At 40.4% G+C, this 19035-nt stretch overlaps 3 protein-coding genes across 10 annotated transcripts in view; all 3 read right to left on the reverse strand.

The window, feature by feature from the left end:
- The window catches only part of l3mbtl1 (L3MBTL histone methyl-lysine binding protein 1), an 11398-nt gene extending 4930 nt beyond the window's left edge, over positions 1–6468 (reverse strand). For 2 of the 5 annotated variants that reach the window (XR_006247825.1, XM_043224648.1), the window contains exons 1-16: positions 5006–6383; positions 4703–4869; positions 4130–4256; positions 3346–3505; positions 3125–3254; positions 2980–3025; positions 2158–2249; positions 1909–2013; positions 1692–1827; positions 1379–1470; positions 1149–1300; positions 845–921; positions 662–747; positions 450–560; positions 114–252; positions 1–25 (exon numbers count right to left, since the gene is read on the reverse strand). The exon at positions 1–25 is cut by the window's left edge and continues 78 nt beyond it. Coding sequence is in view for 4 of the 5 variants with exons in the window: in XM_043224648.1 (XP_043080583.1) it covers positions 1–25; positions 114–252; positions 450–560; positions 662–747; positions 845–921; positions 1149–1300; positions 1379–1470; positions 1692–1827; positions 1909–2013; positions 2158–2249; positions 2980–3025; positions 3125–3254; positions 3346–3505; positions 4130–4256; positions 4703–4869; positions 5006–5141 (1781 nt within the window). In the remaining variant the exon portion in view is untranslated. The other 3 variants (XM_043224649.1, XM_043224650.1, XM_043224651.1) reach the window with 3 other exon arrangements.
- A 787-nt stretch (positions 6469–7255) lies between these two features.
- Positions 7256–11898, reverse strand: si:ch211-10d23.5. Of its 4 annotated transcripts, none has more exons than XM_043224654.1 (7): positions 11630–11898; positions 11167–11230; positions 10675–10703; positions 10292–10444; positions 10093–10215; positions 9884–9910; positions 7256–8442 (listed from the first exon to the last, which is right to left on the reverse strand). In XM_043224654.1, the coding sequence occupies exons 3-7, from the start codon at positions 10682–10684 to the stop codon at positions 7637–7639; spliced, it is 1119 nt and encodes a 372-aa protein (XP_043080589.1). In that variant the 5' UTR covers positions 10685–10703; positions 11167–11230; positions 11630–11898; the 3' UTR covers positions 7256–7636. The 4 variants fall into 4 exon arrangements, with proteins under 4 accessions (XP_043080589.1, XP_043080588.1, XP_043080590.1 ...); XM_043224653.1 differs by lacking the exon at positions 11630–11898 and adding an exon at positions 11350–11541; XM_043224655.1 differs by lacking the exons at positions 10093–10215; positions 11630–11898 and adding an exon at positions 11350–11547.
- A 553-nt stretch (positions 11899–12451) lies between these two features.
- Positions 12452–17361, reverse strand: srsf6a (serine and arginine rich splicing factor 6a). Its single transcript, XM_043224652.1, has 6 exons — positions 17171–17361; positions 15413–15627; positions 13965–14080; positions 13649–13851; positions 13385–13462; positions 12452–13300 (listed from the first exon to the last, which is right to left on the reverse strand). Exons 1-6 carry the CDS (start codon positions 17275–17277, stop codon positions 12877–12879), a joined length of 1143 nt encoding a protein of 380 aa, XP_043080587.1. The 5' UTR covers positions 17278–17361; the 3' UTR covers positions 12452–12876.
- Positions 17362–19035: the final 1674 nt, after the last annotated feature.

Here is a 19035-nt window from a genome sequence, read left to right on the forward strand (position 1 = left end):
CGGGCTGCCAGGGTCTCGCGGGGCCCTAAGGGACACAGAGGATCGTGAGCTGACACAGTGTTTGGGACATGAGCGGCCGAGGGGCAGAGGAATGAGGTCTGGAGGTCTCTCACCGGGCTTCTGGGCGGCGGGCTGGCAGGGTGGAGGTTTGATGGGGTGTCCTGTGCTCTCACACCAGCCTGCAGGGTGGATGTCCGGGTGGTCTGAATCCATCCACTCATCATACAAGTGACTCCAGCCATCAAAATGAATCTAGGAGATGTAAGACATCATTTCGTTTTGTCTTGTTTTCTTGTAAAATAACGAGACGAGCCAGATTACAAAATTATCCCAGCTTATTATTCAGCTTCCATATGATGTACGAATCCAAATTTCCAGAAACTACCCTCATGACTGGTCGTAGATGTAAGCTGGGGCTCGTCTTCAGAAGCAGCAGAGGGTTTTCTCACCTTGATTCTGTAGGTGTCGATCTCCTGCACCGTAGCCACGCGGATCAGCCCCGGACACCTCTTATCCACCGCCTCCAGCTTCATCTGCACCTGGAAGCTGTGTGAGGGTCGCTGCGCAAACACAACAAGAGGCGCGTCTCTTATTTTGACCAAGGAAGTGGTTTTAATAGAGCTCTGAGTGTGTTTGATTAGGACTGAGAGATGGGACGCACCACCCTGAACGCTTCGAGAGCGACCGCTGTCGAGCCCGTCTCCTCCAGATACCTCTCCCACGAGAACCTGTCAGGGTCTGGATAGTCTGGGGGACAAGATCACGTCGGGCCAGTCTGTTATAACAGCAGGCCACCCAGACAGACAGTATTCATACATACAGCTACACAAGACGCGTGCGTTACCCTGAGGGGGGGTGAGCGGGAGGCCTCTCTCCTGACACCAGCCAATGGGATGAATGTACGGGCTGTGAGCGTCACACCTGCAGGAACACATCGCCACTCCATCTTCAGTAATACACACATTCACTTCACACTCCACTATGCACACGCTCAGTGCTGGGGGTAACGCTAATTCATTTTTTTATCAGCTCTTAAATAAATAAAAATGCTTATATTGAAAACAAACAAGCAAGCAAGCAAGCAAGCAAGCCCTGCTTTAAAAGTATAACAAATGTTCTTTTAAAAGTTGACAGCATCTGTAACTCACCAATAGTCATACGTGTCGTCCCAGTTATCAAAGTGAACCAGGAAGCGGTTGCCCACTTTGTCCGTTACCGTGGCAACGCAGATGAGCGACGGGTTCATGCGGTCCACGGCCTCCAGCTTCATCCCCACCTCGAACCCACAGTCGGCCTCAAGCTGCACAGTCAGAAAAGCAGCTCTGTGTTCACTTTCTTTTAGTGAGAAGCGGCAGCACAGCTTTAGTGTTTGACTCACTTTGACCGAGCTGGAGAACAGCTCCTTCGGGGCCGACTGAGATCGGGTGATTTTTAGGTAGTTGGACCAAGAAAACTCTTCTTCTTTGCATCCTGCAAGGGAAGAGTGTTCAATTCCTGAAATATGACTTTACAAGATAACTGTATTTTGGCACGTCTATAGCAGCTATGGTATTGAATAGATGCTTTTTTTAAGTACACGATTTTACAATAAGGCAATAAGCCATAAGCGATAAGCCATAACAGTCCAATTGTTGGATTAAGGGGAAAATATACATATATACATTTTTCATCTGAGCAAATTTGTAATTCACCTTTTGGGGTGTACAGCTTGTGTCCCGTGCTCTCACACCACCCAGCGGGGTGAATATCGGGGCAGCTGGCATTGACCCAGAAGTCATGGCAGTCAGAATAGCCATCGAAATGAAGGCGTAATCTGAAGCCACAGACCTAGAGACGAGCATGTCCAGAGAATGAGCACTGAGACACAGATCACACTCATAACAGTCAGAATGACAAGCATCAGGGCACCTCAGCGACGGTCAGGACGAAATACATGGAGGGGTGCTGGGGGTCGATGCCTTCTAACTTCATCCCCTGTCTGAAGCTGTTCTTTATTAGGGGAACCCTCTGGGTCTAGACATGGGGAAACGTTAACACAGAAAATCCTCGGCTATTAAATGCGTAATCTCTACTCTGTATTGTAATTAACGTGTGCAACACTTCACAGCCGCAACGGTGGCATCATTCACTTCCTAGAGAGAAACACGGAAGTCGGACCTCCTGGAAGAGTCTGTCCGGAGCGGCCACGGCTTTCTGCTGCTCTAGATACTGCGGCCAGGACCACAGCTCCAGTTTACTGTCTGCTGAGCCTACAGAGAGAGAGTGAGGAAGAGCTGAATGCACAAAACTCAGAGATTTCAATACATTTATTATCAAAACAATTACTGTTAAGAAGCAAAATATGCTTCACTGCCGCATAAAATACCTTACACTCTTCCCGTAGTTTGTAAAAAACACAGAAATTGAGTTGTAAGCTCATAGTGGTCACTGTAGTATGATTTTGACTTTTACAAGTTTTAGTTATATTATAGTTATTTAGTTATGTGTTTTTGCCATTTTTATCGTTTGTCTGCATACTTTGTATTAGTTTTTAATTTCTGTGTGTTTGTAAAATAAAAAAATGTATTGTTTTATTTTATTTTAGCTAATGTTACACGTTTGACAGCATTAATATACTGTGTGTGTATACATATATATATATATATATATATATATATATATATATATATAAATATATATAGATACTGTATATATAAATATATATATATTTATATATATATACACACACACACACATATGTTGCCCATTGCTGTCAAAAAATTAATCGAGATTATTAATCGAGACAATTAGTCATTATTAATCATTTGACAGCACACACACACACACACACACACCAGAATACTACCTGCAGATACTAATAAAGCAACAAAGCCTGTGTTTGTGAGGATGGAGATTGCAAGCGTGTGACATCAAACTTCAGGTCATTATCGATGGTTTCGTAAAACAGTTACTGTGCATCATGGGAGTGTGATGACGTACTTGCTTTGTTCTGTCTGCCATCCATTTTTAAAGACTCCGCTTTCTCCTGTTTAATCAAACAAGTTGATTGCGTTAAAAAACTCAAAGCACCATATGAAAGGCACGACAATGTAAACCGCAGCAATGACAGTCATTTAAAGAAGACCTGCAACATTGGCTCGGCATCGGACTCTTCCTCTGATGGGCTGTTGTACTCCCTCCTCTTCCTCTTCTTCATGGGCTTCAGCATTTCATGCTCGTGATAGATCACCTGCGCTTCAGCAATCCCTGCAGGACTAAAGCATCCATACAGAACACCATACTGACAGAAAAACCTCGATTTATATATACATCGCATGAATTACGTAAGTCTGGCAGTTCATTTACTTTTCAGACACGGTTTCTGCGCGTAGCTCCGTCAGGTAAGTCTGTTTGGCCGTGGTCTCGGCGCACTTGCTGTGAGCTGGACCGTCCTCCACGCGCGCTCTCTTAAGTCTGTCGGCCTCCACAAGAACGGCAGGCCGGACATTTCCGGCCGCGGAGACGTCTGCAAACAAACAATGCTACTGGAAAGACAAACGCTGATAGCTTTTTAAGACGTGATTTGTTCTCGCTGGTTTCTGAACTTTTCACTGTTCTCCCAGCTTGAGTTGGACTGGAATAAATTCGCTGTTTCCAACTGATCGAAATTTACTGAAAAGAGGTTCGATGTGATGACGTTATACGAATAATAAAATCGGATGTAATACGAAACAGCCCAAGGGCCTGGAAACAACAGGGCAGCTCATTCCGGTTCTGTACGCAAAATTAAAGGGCTCATTTGAAAATTATCGCTACAGTTATAAATGTTTAATAATTTGATACAGCAACGACCTTTAATGGCAGTTAAACCAGCTGCGGTTTGGTGCATTCAGCTATGATATTCAAAGTAAAATATACGGGAGAAATTTTGTTACGCCGTTTCTTCATGTATGAGCTCTATGATATAATGCATCCCTGAACATACAGACGCAGAAGCGTACTTCATGCAACAGCCACTAGCGTTTTAGGACATTTAAGGTATCGGCATAGAAACGATACCATGTTGTGATATTGTGCATCATTTTACAGATGATCAGCATAATAACAAAGAACGACGTGATAATCCAGAAGGCATCTAATGAATGTTTACCTGGTTTTTCAGCCTGTTTGAGCTCCACATCAGCCGCTTTCGTCTGCACTCCTTCAGCGGTGAGGTCAGCAGAGCCTATTTTCCCTTCACTGATCACTTCCAGTGAACCAGTATCACTAACACACAGCTGCAGAAAGCAGAGCAGCATTATTGATAACATGTTAACAGCGCCGGGCTGATATCAGAGGTATGCTGGAGCGGAGATAAAATCCCATTCAACTGATCATTCGACGTGGTTTTTAAAAGATTTTTTTTAATTGTTTTGGCATTGTATTTTCGTATCATATGGCAGTCACACAGTTTTAGGCATTTGATTTGGATTTATCCTTTGAATTACCTCCCTATTGACTAAACTGATATGCATTCAGTCTCCGTTTGCAGCTTCCTTAAGTTGGTTTCCCAATTTTCCTTGTCAATCGTGCAGCACATGTCACGGTCAAATATTTATTTCAGATAAATATCACTAAGTTTGTCACATGTGGCTCTTCATTCCCGGTTACCGTAACCTAACTTCTACACGTAGGTGCAGAGGAACTCGAAGAACTCGCTGTTGAAGACAGACAACGTCCTCACCTTCAGATTGCTTCCAGGCAGGATGGCCATTCCCTCCTTCCAGCCGAGAACATGGACAATCGTCCCTCCGACCTGAGCAGGAAGCGACGCGGCCTCCAGCTCACCGCCTTTAATCGCCTTGATTGCATTTGGGGGCAGCTCCACTTTCGGCAGTGGATGAGCAGAAGCTTAAAAAAAAAAACTTTTTGTTTTGTAAATACTGTTGTATCCACAACATTTAACGCTTCTAAACGCGGAGGGAAACATCAGATTCAATACAATAAATGTACATTTCTACACCGATTTCTACTGATCTGTAAGCACCTGGGAAAATGATAGCGGTGGCATCCTGGGGTTTGAGCCGCTGCGCAGAACTGTCGCTGGGAGCGTGAGAGACGCTGCTTTCAGACGGGACGTCTGCATCGTGGGGCAGGACATCCAGGTCTGCTTTGGCACTCATAGCAAGACTCTGCTCAGTACCACTAACAACAGAGACATTGAGGACATCGTGATAGTACAGAAGTCATGGAGCACCGGCCGAGAGCTTCCCTCAGAGGTAGAGCGTCGATGAAGCGCTGCTGACATATTTTCAGGAGAAGTCGCTAAAAGAAGGCGGAACTGTTGCTAAATGACATCGTGACAAGATGACGTCATTACGTGATCGGGAGGCAAAACTGTGTCACTGCATCAAATCACAGCAAAAAGTTCATTCAGATTTGTTCGTATTTATCAATTAAAATTTTTTCAAGATATTTTTCTTACAGCGTACTAACAATCGCAGGTGCAAGCTACAAACAAAGTGTATACAGACCGAACAGCTATTAAATTATTATTAAGTTATTAAACAATTCCTAGTACTACTAGGCATGCGTCGCTTACTAAAACTTAGAGCTGCATTTGCTGCTAGGTGCTTTCGAGAGAAAAAGTTGCTAGGGCAATCTGAAAAAGTTTCAATTTAGCAATGTGTAAAATTGGATGTGTAAAATGATACGTTTGATAGCAATTCAAATGCTGTACGCCTTAGGAGGATATTTTCTGTCATTCCTTTACAAAGAAAATGAAAGAGAAACAGGGTAGCGCACAATGATGTTAATGCTTAATCTGTCATCTGATAGTGATGACCATTTTAACTGATGGTGATGCATAATCCATAAACTCATGCTGATGGTGATGATGCTCATCCCATAAACCAATGGTGCCGCTGATGATGGTGATTATGCATAACGCACAACTGATGGTAGTGATATGAGCGGATCTTCAATCCCATGTCAAAAGGAATCCAGCGCATCCTCTCCTCTCCTCAAAATAATCTTTACTCTACCAGTGCAAAATGGCGGAAGTCCATGTTCCTGTGCAGCAAACTGTAAAGTAGGCGAAGCGTTCAATATTTCATTCCGTTCTTGACTGAAAGACTGCTTTATGGGGAACATCCGATTCCGATGCATTTGGAAGGAAAAGACAAACGCGCTCCGCTATGATGATCGATATTAAAACACACGCTGTCATTTCAAGGCAACCGCAGCTTAATTGCTAATTATGAGGGTGTTTTAATAATTCCACGAAAAGGAAAAAGACGATGGGGACGCGCGTCGTCACAAGTGTCCAGAAACGCATGCAAAGTAAAACCTATTCATATCGATCGCGTATTAATGGCATGACATGAATTGTGTGTAATGTGAAGGCGATCAGATAATGAATTTATTCTCACCAGTGCTGGTCTTGCTCGGGAGGAGTGTGATCTGCGCATGCGCGCACCAGAAGCTAGCGCACAGTCCTTTTGATGTTTCAAAGTGTGTTGTTTTTACACCGAATCATAAAGTGACTATAAGGATCGTTTATACAACGTAGATTTTATTTTAATATAGCTATTCGTGAAGTTGAAGCAAACGAACACATTCCTAAATAAAAATAAAGAAAACAAATACATTCCACTGTCCACGTTTTACGACAGCCGTCATTTCTAGCAGTTTTAACCATGCGACTGTTATCTGGAAATTGCATTATATTTTAAAAATATCATTAGTTGAACAAAAATCTAAGCTGAATTGAAGTTCATATTTGGACTAAATATATCTGAACATTTATCTAAAGGTGAAGCAGAAAACAATGCATTTAAACAACCACATGTATTTTCCCTCTATATTTCTACTTATGCACATAATTCATGATTTAATTATGATTTAATGATAGAATCGTAAGTCAAAATCCTTGTGCGTAAAGTCATAAAGTTCTGACTTCTGAAAAATGGGCGTCCTTTAAGGCAGTATTTCTTTTATTTATTATTCTGTAATTCACACTTTGCCGCTCGTACATAATAAATATGATAAATATCCATTTTAAAAAATCTGAATACTAATCGTAACTCATGTTGTGTAAACTTTGAGTACACCTTAAAAAGTACACCTAAATAAAGGTGCTTTTTTTTTTCTCCACACGGTTCCATAAAGATCCTTAAACAAAAGCTTTGTTTCACAAAAGTTTCTTTGTGGTGAAAGATGGTTCTTCAAATTAAAAAAAAGCTAAGAAAGAGGTGGTTCTTTGACTGAACGGTTCTTCTGTGGCATCACTGCAAAGAAGAGTTTTAGCACCTTTATTTGTAAGACTGTAATACGTCACATTAGTATTTGTCACCTATGCTGGGTTTTCCCCACAAAAAGTGTTATATGGCCTTGTCACACCAAATGAAATGAATAAGCCTCGGGCTGAAGGAAGGCAACACAACTCTCAACACGGGAACAGACTAAAATGTTAAAAAAATTCATTACATCTTCACTGTTACTTTAAAAAAAGCAATCTGATTACATAACTATGGTTAACTGCAAACGACAGCACATGAGTGTTTGCAAACAAATTACAAGCCTAAAATAAAGGTTAGGTCCAGTGTTTTTATTGAGTGAAGACACAGAAATTGAAAGTAAAGTTCTGACGGATGTCGAGTCTGGCGGAGGTGGTTATTTAAACCACGTCCTCTGCATCCATGACCGCTTCCTCGAGCGCATCGGCCGATTCCGCATGGACATCTGGGGCATTCTGCAAGAGTTCAGGACGCTCCTGAAACAACCACCACGCGGATAAACACTTGTGGACGCAGCGGCTTCTTTTGCGCTTGCACAGACACCTCCAGCCGCCAGACTCGGTGTCGAACGAGACGCGGGTCCTCCCGAACTGACACCATTTGTCCTCGAGGTCGGTGTACACAGAAAAGAAGACGCACCTCTCCGAAAGTTCGCGCTCACCCCAAAAGATAGGGTAGACACAATCCACCCCCCGAATGCACGCCCTGGAGCTCATCTCCCGGCACTGGAGCTTCTCGGATGCGGACAGGAGCTGCTTGTGGCCCATCTCGTCCAGAGAGTTAACGCACAGAGGAGGAGGGGGAACGTAGTGCCTTGCGTGATTCGTCCTGACCAGGTGACGGCATTCCTTCCCGGGATTCCCGCTCTGGGCCTGCGCTTTCATGAAATCCCAGCACTCCTCCAGCTCACACAGCAGAACCTGCGAGGTGAAGGATTTGCGGATGTGAATGGGCACTCTCGGCCCGTGCAGGTATTTGGGCGTGACGTAGATTGCATTTTTGGCATCTATGCACAAAATGGGCTGCTGGTCGTGGCCGTGCTGCAGTCTTTCATGCCGTCTCAAATTCGATGTCGTGGTAAAGAGGATCCCACACTTTTGGCACGCTGCCTTGTTGCCCGGTTTGGTCTCGTCTTCGCGGTCTGTTCGTAGGCTTTCTAAAAGGACTGCTGTAGGCCGTAGCTCAACTGGAAGAGGGGAAAACATATCTCAGTTTCTGAAACTGAATGCTCAGCTACGATCATTGCACAGTACAAAAATCAAGCGCATAAAATAACATGCAATATTATTTTAAGGTGTCCTTGTTACACGATTCATGCGCTTACTGTTATAATAACAATAACTTATGCATAATTACACGTAAAAAGACAAATCCTAGTCCTAAACCTAACCACATTAATATCACCCAGTACTTGTAAATGTATAATTACACTGTAACAAACACACTTTACAATAAATTGTAACCAGTGTACTCCTTTACAGTTTAACTTGGGTCAAAGCACATAAATACTTGATTCATAATGAACTACTCGAGTATTAAAAGTGAAAAGCGCTGATTGGTGAATGTTTATTTATTTAGCAATTTTATATACTGTATCCTCCTGTTAAAATTATGAGTCATATTTATTACTACACTGTAAAGGATGACATACATTTGTTAAGATAAGTTTGATCCAGTTTTTATTTCTTTCTGTTATCTAAAGCATTGCAGTTAAGTTCAGTTAACTTAATTTCATTGTGTTGAATGAAAAGGTCGAACATGGCTCCTGTTGATGTGTTTATAGGTGCACTTTAGTTTTTCAGCCAGGTTCTCATTAATACTTTCAAAATATATATACTGCATGCTTGTGTATTTATGCGTACATACACATAAATTATATAAAGAAAACGTTTTTTTTTGTTTTGTCCAGGTAATGTTAAATTTCACAATTAAATTACGTTTAAATTAAGTTTTCGTATTCCCATATTTTGTTGTTTTACATAGGCTAATGTTAAGATAAATGTATGTTTATTTTAATTGTTTCAATTTGTCACTAAAACATGTAACTTATATTTGAATATTTAAAAGAAAAAATGTATCTGATATAAATTGTTGGTTCTTTTTTTGTAGTAAAATAGTCTTGGTCATAGATCCCAGATGCTCATACAAGCCAGTGAGAGGCGTTTATAATATTTAAAATGTATCCGTATATGTATTAAAACAAAGAACAAAAAAAACCTTTATGAAAACACACCACTGCATTTTAATGTCAGCCTATGTTTAGTTTTTGAATATTGCCGTCAAATGAATAATAGCAATTAATTGCATCCAAAATAAGAGTTTTTGTTTATTTTCTTATATAATATACGTCTGTTATCAATAGTGAATGAGGCACAGCTTGCAAGCTGCAATATCACTGTTTTCTGTTGGAGCATGGATATGCACAACTAACTGAATCCAATGTGAAATCTGGATACATATTTTGCTTTCATGAGAAACCCCAGATTGTGTGTACTCCTTTTAGAGCTACTGCATTTCATCTCTGAAAACTGTAAACGCGTGTCTATATCTTTAAGTCTCAAGTCCCCGACCGATTCTGGTGATCGATGGATGAGAGCTATTCAAATTGATTTAATGCCGCTCCTCACCTGAGGACTTGTCTGTCATCTCAACACCTGCAGGCATATGAAACGGATCAAAAAGATATGGACAAAAATCACAAATGAACATGATTTGTTTGTATTATACAACATAAAATAAATAAATAAAAAATAACTAGCTATCCGAATTAGATTTGATATTTAATTCAATTACCACGCTTCCATTCAATGACAAATGTATAGTAACAGACACAAACCATGGTTGGTAATATGGATTCTGTAATTCTGTGTCCTGTGCAATATTTTTGAGCACATTGGGCAATGCCAGTGGCTCCTGCCGTGGCCTCCGTCAGAGCAATAACAGGGGATAGAAAACTTCCCTGCCAGGAATAGATCCTATTAAAATCGAGCATGAGCGTAAAATGCGTATTGTAGAAATTGTTCGTGGTCAATTACCAATGCCAGAGTCTTTATAATATACAGCGAATCTGAGATGTTTCTTTCTGAGGTGATGTTTAGATGCAGTGACTGGAATCCTACAGTAGAGACAGTCGAGGTCCTTCATCGCGCTGAAGAGCTCCTCTTCATCAACAAACATAAACACTCTCTCTGTAAAACAGACAGAAAAACACCAGCTTCTTGCAGCTACATACGCTGCATGCGGATCTCGGGATGCGTTTCTTCTAGTGAAATGTTTTGATATTTACGACAGTGTTTAACCGATGTTAATCACAGACCTTACTTTACCAAAGAATCCAAATTCAGCATTTATAAACCACAGGAAATTCCTGGGAGAACCTGACGAAAATCATTTTTCTGATAGAAAACATTATACTCACCTCCAGTCATCACTATTCACTCCCACAGCCTAAAAATATTATTTAAAAGACACATTTAGTTACGTACCAAATACTATTTAAAATGTGCTCTGAAATATATATATATATATATATATATATATATATATATATATATATATATATATATATATACTGCTATTGTTACTATAGTAAACTATGGGAATTTGGTTATTAAACGCCACAGTCTATACAAAAGTAAATTATAAAATTTCACAGAATAACAGATTGTGAAAGCTTCTTAAAATTTATATATCATATTAATGCAATATTAACAGTAGGCGCAATAACTATGTCATTTTTGGTGTAAACTGTAGTTACCCTAATGGGAAAACATCCTCTAAACCGTTTACTAGAACCATAATAAGCATTATATATATATATATATATATATATATATATATATATATATATATATATATATATATATATATATATATATATACACACACACACACACACATATACACTAACCTCCCACAAGCAGATATTTCGATGCAGATTCTCTGAAGATTTTACGGGCATTGATCAACTGCGGCTTGGAGAAAAAAGCGACAACAAAATCAACAGAGCTGCTGTGCGACGCTGAGGCTCTGACGCCGAACCACGTGACTGTCGACGTTTAAAAACGTGCTACCAAATAACGTGCACACATACCTATGCTTCTCACAAACACAGTAAAACACGAAGAGACGCGTATTTAGGTGAAGACATTCAGACATTTAAAGGTGCTGTATGTAGGACCGACACCGAGGTACTGCAGTCCAAATTCCAAATATTGGAGGCGTTTTTTTCACCCAGCCCCTCCTACTACTCAGACCTGACGCACACGCAGGTTGCCACTAGTCACTAGTCAGCCGCAGTTTCAACCAACCAACGTTAGCTAATTACTAATTCATTTATTTTGTGTTTGCACTTACGTCATGTAATTACTTACCCGTCAATGAGAAGATGGGCCAACTCAGCATTCGTTTCTTGACGATGATACAGCTGATTTAAGCTGTTTCCATCTCTCAAAAACGCATCGCAATTGATGTCGAGGCTTTTTAGAACATACAGACAGTTGTATTTCCCGCTCAGGCCTCTTTCGTTTGCCGGCTTTCATGACTGAAATGAAAAACGCTGTTTCCCGCCAACTGGCAACCCGGCGTTCTGAAACACGATTGGGTAAACTGGAAGTGGGCGGGCTGCATTCCGGGCCGGAACACACGTTTTCAAAAGAGAATAGCATTGTTTTTAGATAAACAAGTATGTTAACTTGTTTCTTAAATATCTGAAAACATATTACGGTATTTTTCTGCTTTAGTAGAGTCAAAATTCTACATACAGCACAAGAACTGTAGATTGTATAGTGCGTACATTATATTCTGCAGATATTTTTCCAAGCACAATAATCTTAATTACTATTATTCATTTAGTATTTGATTATATAATTGTCCGTGAAGGCTGAAACTTAAAAACGCCTCACATTGAGGTGTGCAGAATTATTAGCTAGGTTTTTCAGATATAATTCATTTAGACTAAAAAGCTTTTCATTTTTAAATAATTTACATTTCTAAAAATTAAAATGTCCATGTCAGAAAAATGTTTTTAAAAATAATGCAATTTGCTATGGCATGACCATTGGACAACAAAATGCTCATTGGGTCAGCAGTCTGAGGAAAAAAAACAAACAAAACTACTTTTACAGTAGCATAACCCTTTACAAATCATAGATTTTGTGAAAAAAAACGGCATAAAAAAACCCACAACAACAAAATAAATAGACTGGTTTTTAATAAAACAAAATCAGACAGTTTTCGATGAACTATTACATGAAACGGAAGCCTAGATTTCTCAGATAATAGCTTTACAAGCCACAAGACGCAGTGACTTTTCGTTTCCTTGCCAAGAAGCCTCTTCTAGCCACACAGCACAGAGGACCATGGATTATAAAAAGGACTGACATGCAGCACACTAAATCAAATCACTTATTTTCATGCTTTTGTTATGAATATAAAATATCGAAGCGGTGATTCACTTTTACTATAGAAGAGTAAAATAAAACAAATGAAACGCCTTGGACCTGAACCCGTCATGAGCATTAGAAAACTATCCTGGACAACTGGATTGATGAAGGAGCTGGAGGAAAACAAAAGGAGAGGAAAAAAAAAAGAAAGAAAAAAAATCCGACCACACTTAATACTAATCTTGGGACGCAGATCTGGAACGGGAACGGGATTTAGAACGTGAGGCAGACTTCGAGCGAGAACGAGAATGCCTGTCTGGAGACTTATACTGGCTCTTCTCAGCCTGAGGTGACGGAGAGCGAGAAGCAGACTTGGCATGACCCCCATCGCCATTCTCCATCGGTGAAGCAGATCTACTTCTGGATTTCCTGGTGACCGATTTCTCCTTGGAGCGCCCACGGTCCGACTTCACTTTGGAAGTGCTCTTAGAGCGGGACTTGCGCTCATCCGAGCGGGAGCGGGACTTGCGACTGGTTGATCGGCTGCGAGATTTTTGTGTGCGGGAGCGAGAACGAGATTTACGATTGCGCGAACGAGACTTGCTTGATGGAGACTTGGAGCGAGACCTGGAACGGGAGCGGTGCCGGCGAGAACGAGACCTGCAGAAGATAAACAGCAGGTGAAAGAGGGAATGCAACCAAACAGTCATATTTGCGTTTAATCAGTTTTTGCGTTTTTAATACCTTGAGCGAGATCTTGAGTTGCTCCGAGAGCGGCTGCTACGGCGACTCCTACTACGAGAACGACGCCGGCTACGAGAACTGGGGCAAGAAAGTAAAATGCGATCAGCAATTAAACATGACCCAAAATAGAACCTTGTGGTACACCAGGGATGACAAGAGCCCACAGTCTTTACTAGTAATCAAAACCCAAAGCAATCCAGGGGCACGACACTACCAGGCTAACCCGAAATGGCTAATTTGCACTTGTGACAAGTTCACGCTCACCGAGAACGGCTGCCGGAGTAGGAGCGACGCCTCCGCTGCTTGTCTTCAACCAGACGAATTTTCCTCCCATTTATGTCTGTTCCGTCCAGTTTCTCCACGGCTCTCCGCATGTCGGAGTAAGAGCGGAACTCAATCACACCCTCGTTGGCACGCTCCTTATGGGCATCTGCGTAGGTCACCTCACCTGCCTGTCGCATGAAATCCTGCAAAGGGAACCCAAACTTCACCTACGCGCAACGCGGCTTCTAACGGCAAGGTACTTTCTTCAGTTAGGAATAGATTTTTTCCCTTTTCGCTGAAACTCATTAGCAATTACCTTAAGGTCTTGCCAACTGCAGCGACTCGACAGATTCTCCACGATGAGGCGGTACTCGGTGCGAACAGGAGGGCCATACTTGTCCCTTCCGGTGCGACTCCTGCTGCTGTAACCACCTTCGTAAGAAAAGGGAAGGGAACATAAAAAAAAAGATCGTCTTATGACAGAGAAGTCAGGGAAAGATAAGCGCCATTGACTTAACATTAGAACCTAAGAGAAGATGCAAGTCATATTTGCCCTCTGTTGCTTATTGCCAACCTGTTCAGACTCAAGAGCAGTTTGCTGCCTCCCAGAAAAGGCATTACTATTTGGATAAAAGAGAAACTGATAAGACACACATAAAGCTGACAAGACCATTCTTGGCCTTTTAGGGCAAAAGTGATTTTTCCATAGGCAGCATGATACATTTAATTGATTTACTACTTAGGCTCACAAATCCTTCGCTTGAACATCTCGACTTGCCCGTACAGAAATGCTAGTGTAACCCAATGTCTCCATTTTAGGCATTTCTATTACATCCTGGCTAGAGGCTTTCCATATGGACAACATAGCAATAACTAGTGTCATTCCTCACCATCACCCCTGGTCTATTGGCAAAAGGCTGCGGTCATCTTGGCTTCCGGTTAGGTCAGCCAAAGCATCAAGGGGCAAAGGTCACACACACATTGTAAGGTGAAGAGGCCAAGGCCAAACCGGTCAGGTAGTCATCTTAGCCACAACGACACTTGGACTCAGCCTCAGCCCCCACTGGACTCTTTCAAATTGAAACATCAAGGACTTTGTTATTGTGAAAATCAAATTGGAAATAAAATTAAGACATGGACGTTGATGCTTATTTTCCACTGGGCTAGAACAAGTTTAAATTTAAAAATGGCATACCGGAGAAAAATAAAATAAAACCCCCTCTTAAAAAAACAAAAAAAAAAAAAAAAAAAAACAAAAAAAAAACGATTACTCAATGGTGAAATTAAAGTGTGAAAAATAAACACTTAAGAACTGGCAATGATTTGCTCGGATATGACTGGGCTAAAGGCTTAATGTTTATTTATAACATTAGCTTATAAGTCATGAACATCGCAACATTTCATGAACATAATGAAGACAAAAGGATCTGTGTGCAGCTGTTTTTTTTTTTTTTTACTAAAATTGAAGGCAAAATATCTTCATTTTTTAAACGGGATTTTCATCAGCGGTTGAAATGTGATTTTGCCAGCACTAATATTTGATATTCTGTAAATGTCAATACAGAAATCTAAAATTATTTGAATAGCAAAAAGGACAGAGAGAGAGAAAAAAAGAAAAAGTGTCACTTGTAAGCAACATAACACCTGGAGGAACTTAAAACTGGGTAGCAAGCTTTGTTACATGCTCACACTCGTAACATTCTCTTACAACGATCTGGTTTACAGAAATTTGCAAACAAACACTTAACGTAATGCATTACTTACTGCGTCCTCCGCCTCCGCCTCCTCCTCCACCTCCACCACCTCCTCCTCCTCCTCCTCCTCCACCACCATAATAACCCCCTCCATAGCTGTCCCGGTCTCGGCGCGGACCCCTGGCGTGCTCCACCATGACCCGCTCTCCACACAGCTCTTTTCCGTTCAGCTCGTAGACTGCGTCATCAGCATCACGGGTGTCCTCAAACACAACAAAGCCATACCTATAAAAGCACAGCACTGATTAGAGCAAGGAGCACGAAGAGTTAAAAAAAACAAAAAAAAAACCCCCACTCAACTCCCACAACATGCCTGTGTATCACTGATCCAAGCGCCTGTTCTAAACATTCGGTCTACCTTTGAAGAAAATGCATTTCGTTTTTACAATGGATTTGCCATTGCATTCCATACAATACTTCTGAAACACATTCAAGCCTAATTGAAAATCAGTATAACAAAAGCATAAGTGTGTAAAATTTCTAAATTGATGCAACCGGTAATCTTAAACTGCACAATCAAATGTGATGAACTGAGGAAGTATGTGAGATATATATAGATATTATATATATATATATATATATATATATATATATATATATATATATATATATAGATATTATATATATATATATGAAGATCTTTCCCATCACTCTGATGGCGTCTATCACTGATGAAACTCTTCTTGCACAAGAAAACCCATGTAAGATTAATGCAAGTTAAACTTTTTAAAACATCAAGACTTTATGGGGTTTTTCCACATCCCGCTGCATGTCATGTTTTAAAATGAAGAAAGAACTTTTGTTTAGTCCTTTGTATTAAACTATGTACACAGCACTGTTTTGTTTCTGAGCGTATGAACATTATTATACTTTTTAGGTGCCCTCTTGTGGCCTCAGGGAAAGAGCCAAGTTTATTTTCCCCCCTTAAAAAAACCCTTTTATTATTTGCAATATTTTATCGTTTCAGCAACTTTAACAGCCCTAGTGTTTTATGGTGCCCGTCTAGGGTGATCTGGTTCTTGCTAGGGATTCTTAGCATATTGCTAACATGTTACATGTTGCATTAGTACGGTCAGGTCTAGTAAGTACGGTTAGCAAAACCCAGAGCTGTTAAGGCTTTCTGTATTTTTTGGTAACGCCGTAAGATGTTAAACGGTAACGTCTTGTTTTAAAATAAGTAGAAATCGAAGAACCGCGTGTTCGCTTTCTTAAGCCAAGATACCACGTGAACCGTGTGTGCGCGAGGGGGTGAGACATAAAATGTCAGTTCTAGTTCTAAAGTCGAAATATAATTAACGTGAATTAATAGGCGAACGCATTATGTTATGTTTTAACGCGCGCGTGCTCCGCCCATTTTAGCTCCAGTCTCTGCTTCTTCGATTTCTAGGGCCGAGAAAATGGAGGCGCTTCAGCCGTAAACGTGGCGAGGGCATCAGACTCGCATCTTTCCAACGACCACCAGCTTCAACCAACAGCCCAAAAAAAAAACACTTCCGTCGAATATTGCTCAGTACCACCGCATAATAAATCATCGCAAACAAACAAACCCGCATTCGTTTTGAAAGCGTCCTTTTTAAATTGTCCTTTATTGTTATATAACTCACAAAAAAAAAACACTCTTAGCTGATACACAGAGCTGAAAGCTGCAGCTGAAAACCAACCAGACGTTTGGCATCACGGATTGGCTTAATGGCGGTATCGCCGCCGTTGCCCTCCTCGTGTATCCGCGCGCTTTATTATCGTGCCGCGTGCGGATGAATGAACTCACCCGTTCTTCAGATCCACCTCCAACAGCTTTCCGTAACCGCTGAAGAACCGCTGGATGTCTTTCTCGCGGACATGATAGCTCAACCTGCCGATGTACACTCGAGGCATCTTGATTTCGTTACAGCTCAGCAGCAGCAGATTATCTCCAGCACTGAAACCAGCCGCAACAGGCTTTTGTCCGATTGCCAACCGGAAGCTCTTCGATCTAGGGCGAATCTTCAAAAATAAGAGCCCTTCTTCTTATACTTTGGGGTAAAATAAGAGTCCCTTACCTAAACTTGTTTAAAAGTGCTATGTCGAAAAAGCCTTTAAGGTGATCAAACACACATTTTATACGCCTATAGCTTCAGGAGATTAATCGGTTTTAAAATTAGGAAAGAAGTCAAATGCAAAGTTTATCGAAAGAAATGTATTTTCTTCACAATGAAACCATATCGAACATATCAAATATATATTGACCTCGAAAATAAATATAAGAACGAACTTGTTTGTATACCTATTGTTTGTACACTCAAATGTGGGGACTTTTTTAATGAAATATTTTTAATATAAAAATTTGTAGGGTTGAGGGAACAATACACTTAAAAATACACAAGTTATTGATTGATTCACTCAGTCTGTCTTCATGAACGGTCTCTCTCATTCAAAAAATGCCAAAAGTTGTATCAGAACGGTATCAAAATACCATAGTATTACTAAATGAAATTGCTGTTGTACCATAGTACTGCCCTGGTAGGCTACATTTTGGCAGGTAATTGAGAAATATCACCTAGAGCTGGCATGCGAAGCCAAAAGTCACAAAATGTGTGAAACTATGTAATGAGATAAAGAGGTTGCGCTGAAACAATCTGTTGCTAGATCAGTTCTAAAGTAAATCTTAGCTTGAGATGAGAGATGAGAAACAACCGGTGAACTCATCTGTAGTCCACTTTAAGGCCCAATCCTTATTAAAATTAACCCTTCCCCTTCCCCCTAACCCTCCATTTTGCGCTTCCATGTGAAGGGGTAGGGGTGTCTTGATTCTCTTTTATTTGGAGGGGTAGGGCACAATTGCTATTTAAAACAGAGCTATTAAAACAATCAATCAGATGAACTTTAGCTACATCTGGAAAATGAAGACCCATTACTTATAAAAAAAAAGTAGAGCTGATAAAACTGTATAAAGATGGAGGTTAACACGCAATTGATTTTGATTCTATGAATAGGACCCTTAAAATTAATTGGTTGAAATCTCTTTTAATTTTTGTTTTCATATTTCCAGAGTTGTTTAAGAAATTATGAAGGATCAAGTTTCTATTAAGTTATGATTTTAATGCTCAACGTCTCCCAGTTTCAAGTTTTTATATAACTATAATTTTACACGACACAATACACCATTATGGATCAATAGATACATTTCAGTTAGAAACAAGGATTGGATGAAGAAAGGTAAAATGGTCAGTGTCCCATTTAATGGAGAACAGTGATATTTTATTATATGAGAATATTAAATATTATGTTGTAATCAGGTTAAATTTGATTCGGTTATTGGAGATATCCCTTACTCTATTATTCATTTAATCAAAGAAACTATCTTTTATTCTAACCCCATAACATTGTGTTTACCTCCACTATTAACTGAATGCTGTCAATTCAAAGTAAATACATAAAAGTCCCACTATTAATCCCAAATTTTTTAAATGGGATATATCCATCCAGTGAGTTCTTGAGACTTAGATTTGGTGATGACATTAAAGCTACAGATAATTTTTTACTGTATGTGGATTCTTTATGGTCTGAGACTGGCTCTACACAAATGTACATTATTTTAATAACTTCTCCCTAAAGGACATTATATACGGACTTGTAATGCTGCCCTTTTGTTGA

The sequence above is a fragment of the Puntigrus tetrazona genome, chromosome 23 (assembly GCF_018831695.1).
Source record: "Puntigrus tetrazona isolate hp1 chromosome 23, ASM1883169v1, whole genome shotgun sequence".
Classification (NCBI taxonomy): Eukaryota; Metazoa; Chordata; class Actinopteri; order Cypriniformes; family Cyprinidae; genus Puntigrus; species Puntigrus tetrazona.

Coding starts and splice junctions, on each gene's coding strand:
- si:ch211-10d23.5 (XM_043224654.1), bottom strand. Junction 9,911..10,092: donor AATCCATATTACCAACCATG/GTTTGTGTCTGT, acceptor ATATGCCTGCAG/GTGTTGAGATGACAGACAAG. Junction 8,443..9,883: donor GATGACAGACAAGTCCTCAG/GTGAGGAGCGGC, acceptor CCCCTCTTCCAG/TTGAGCTACGGCCTACAGCA.
- srsf6a (XM_043224652.1), bottom strand. CDS start 17,277: ATGCCTCGAGTGTACATCGGCAGGTTGAGCTATCATGTCCGCGAGAAA. Junction 15,628..17,170: donor GAGGTGGATCTGAAGAACGG/GTGAGTTCATTC, acceptor GTGCTTTTATAG/GTATGGCTTTGTTGTGTTTG. Junction 14,081..15,412: donor AGGCGGAGGCGGAGGACGCA/GTAAGTAATGCA, acceptor TTTCTTACGAAG/GTGGTTACAGCAGCAGGAGT.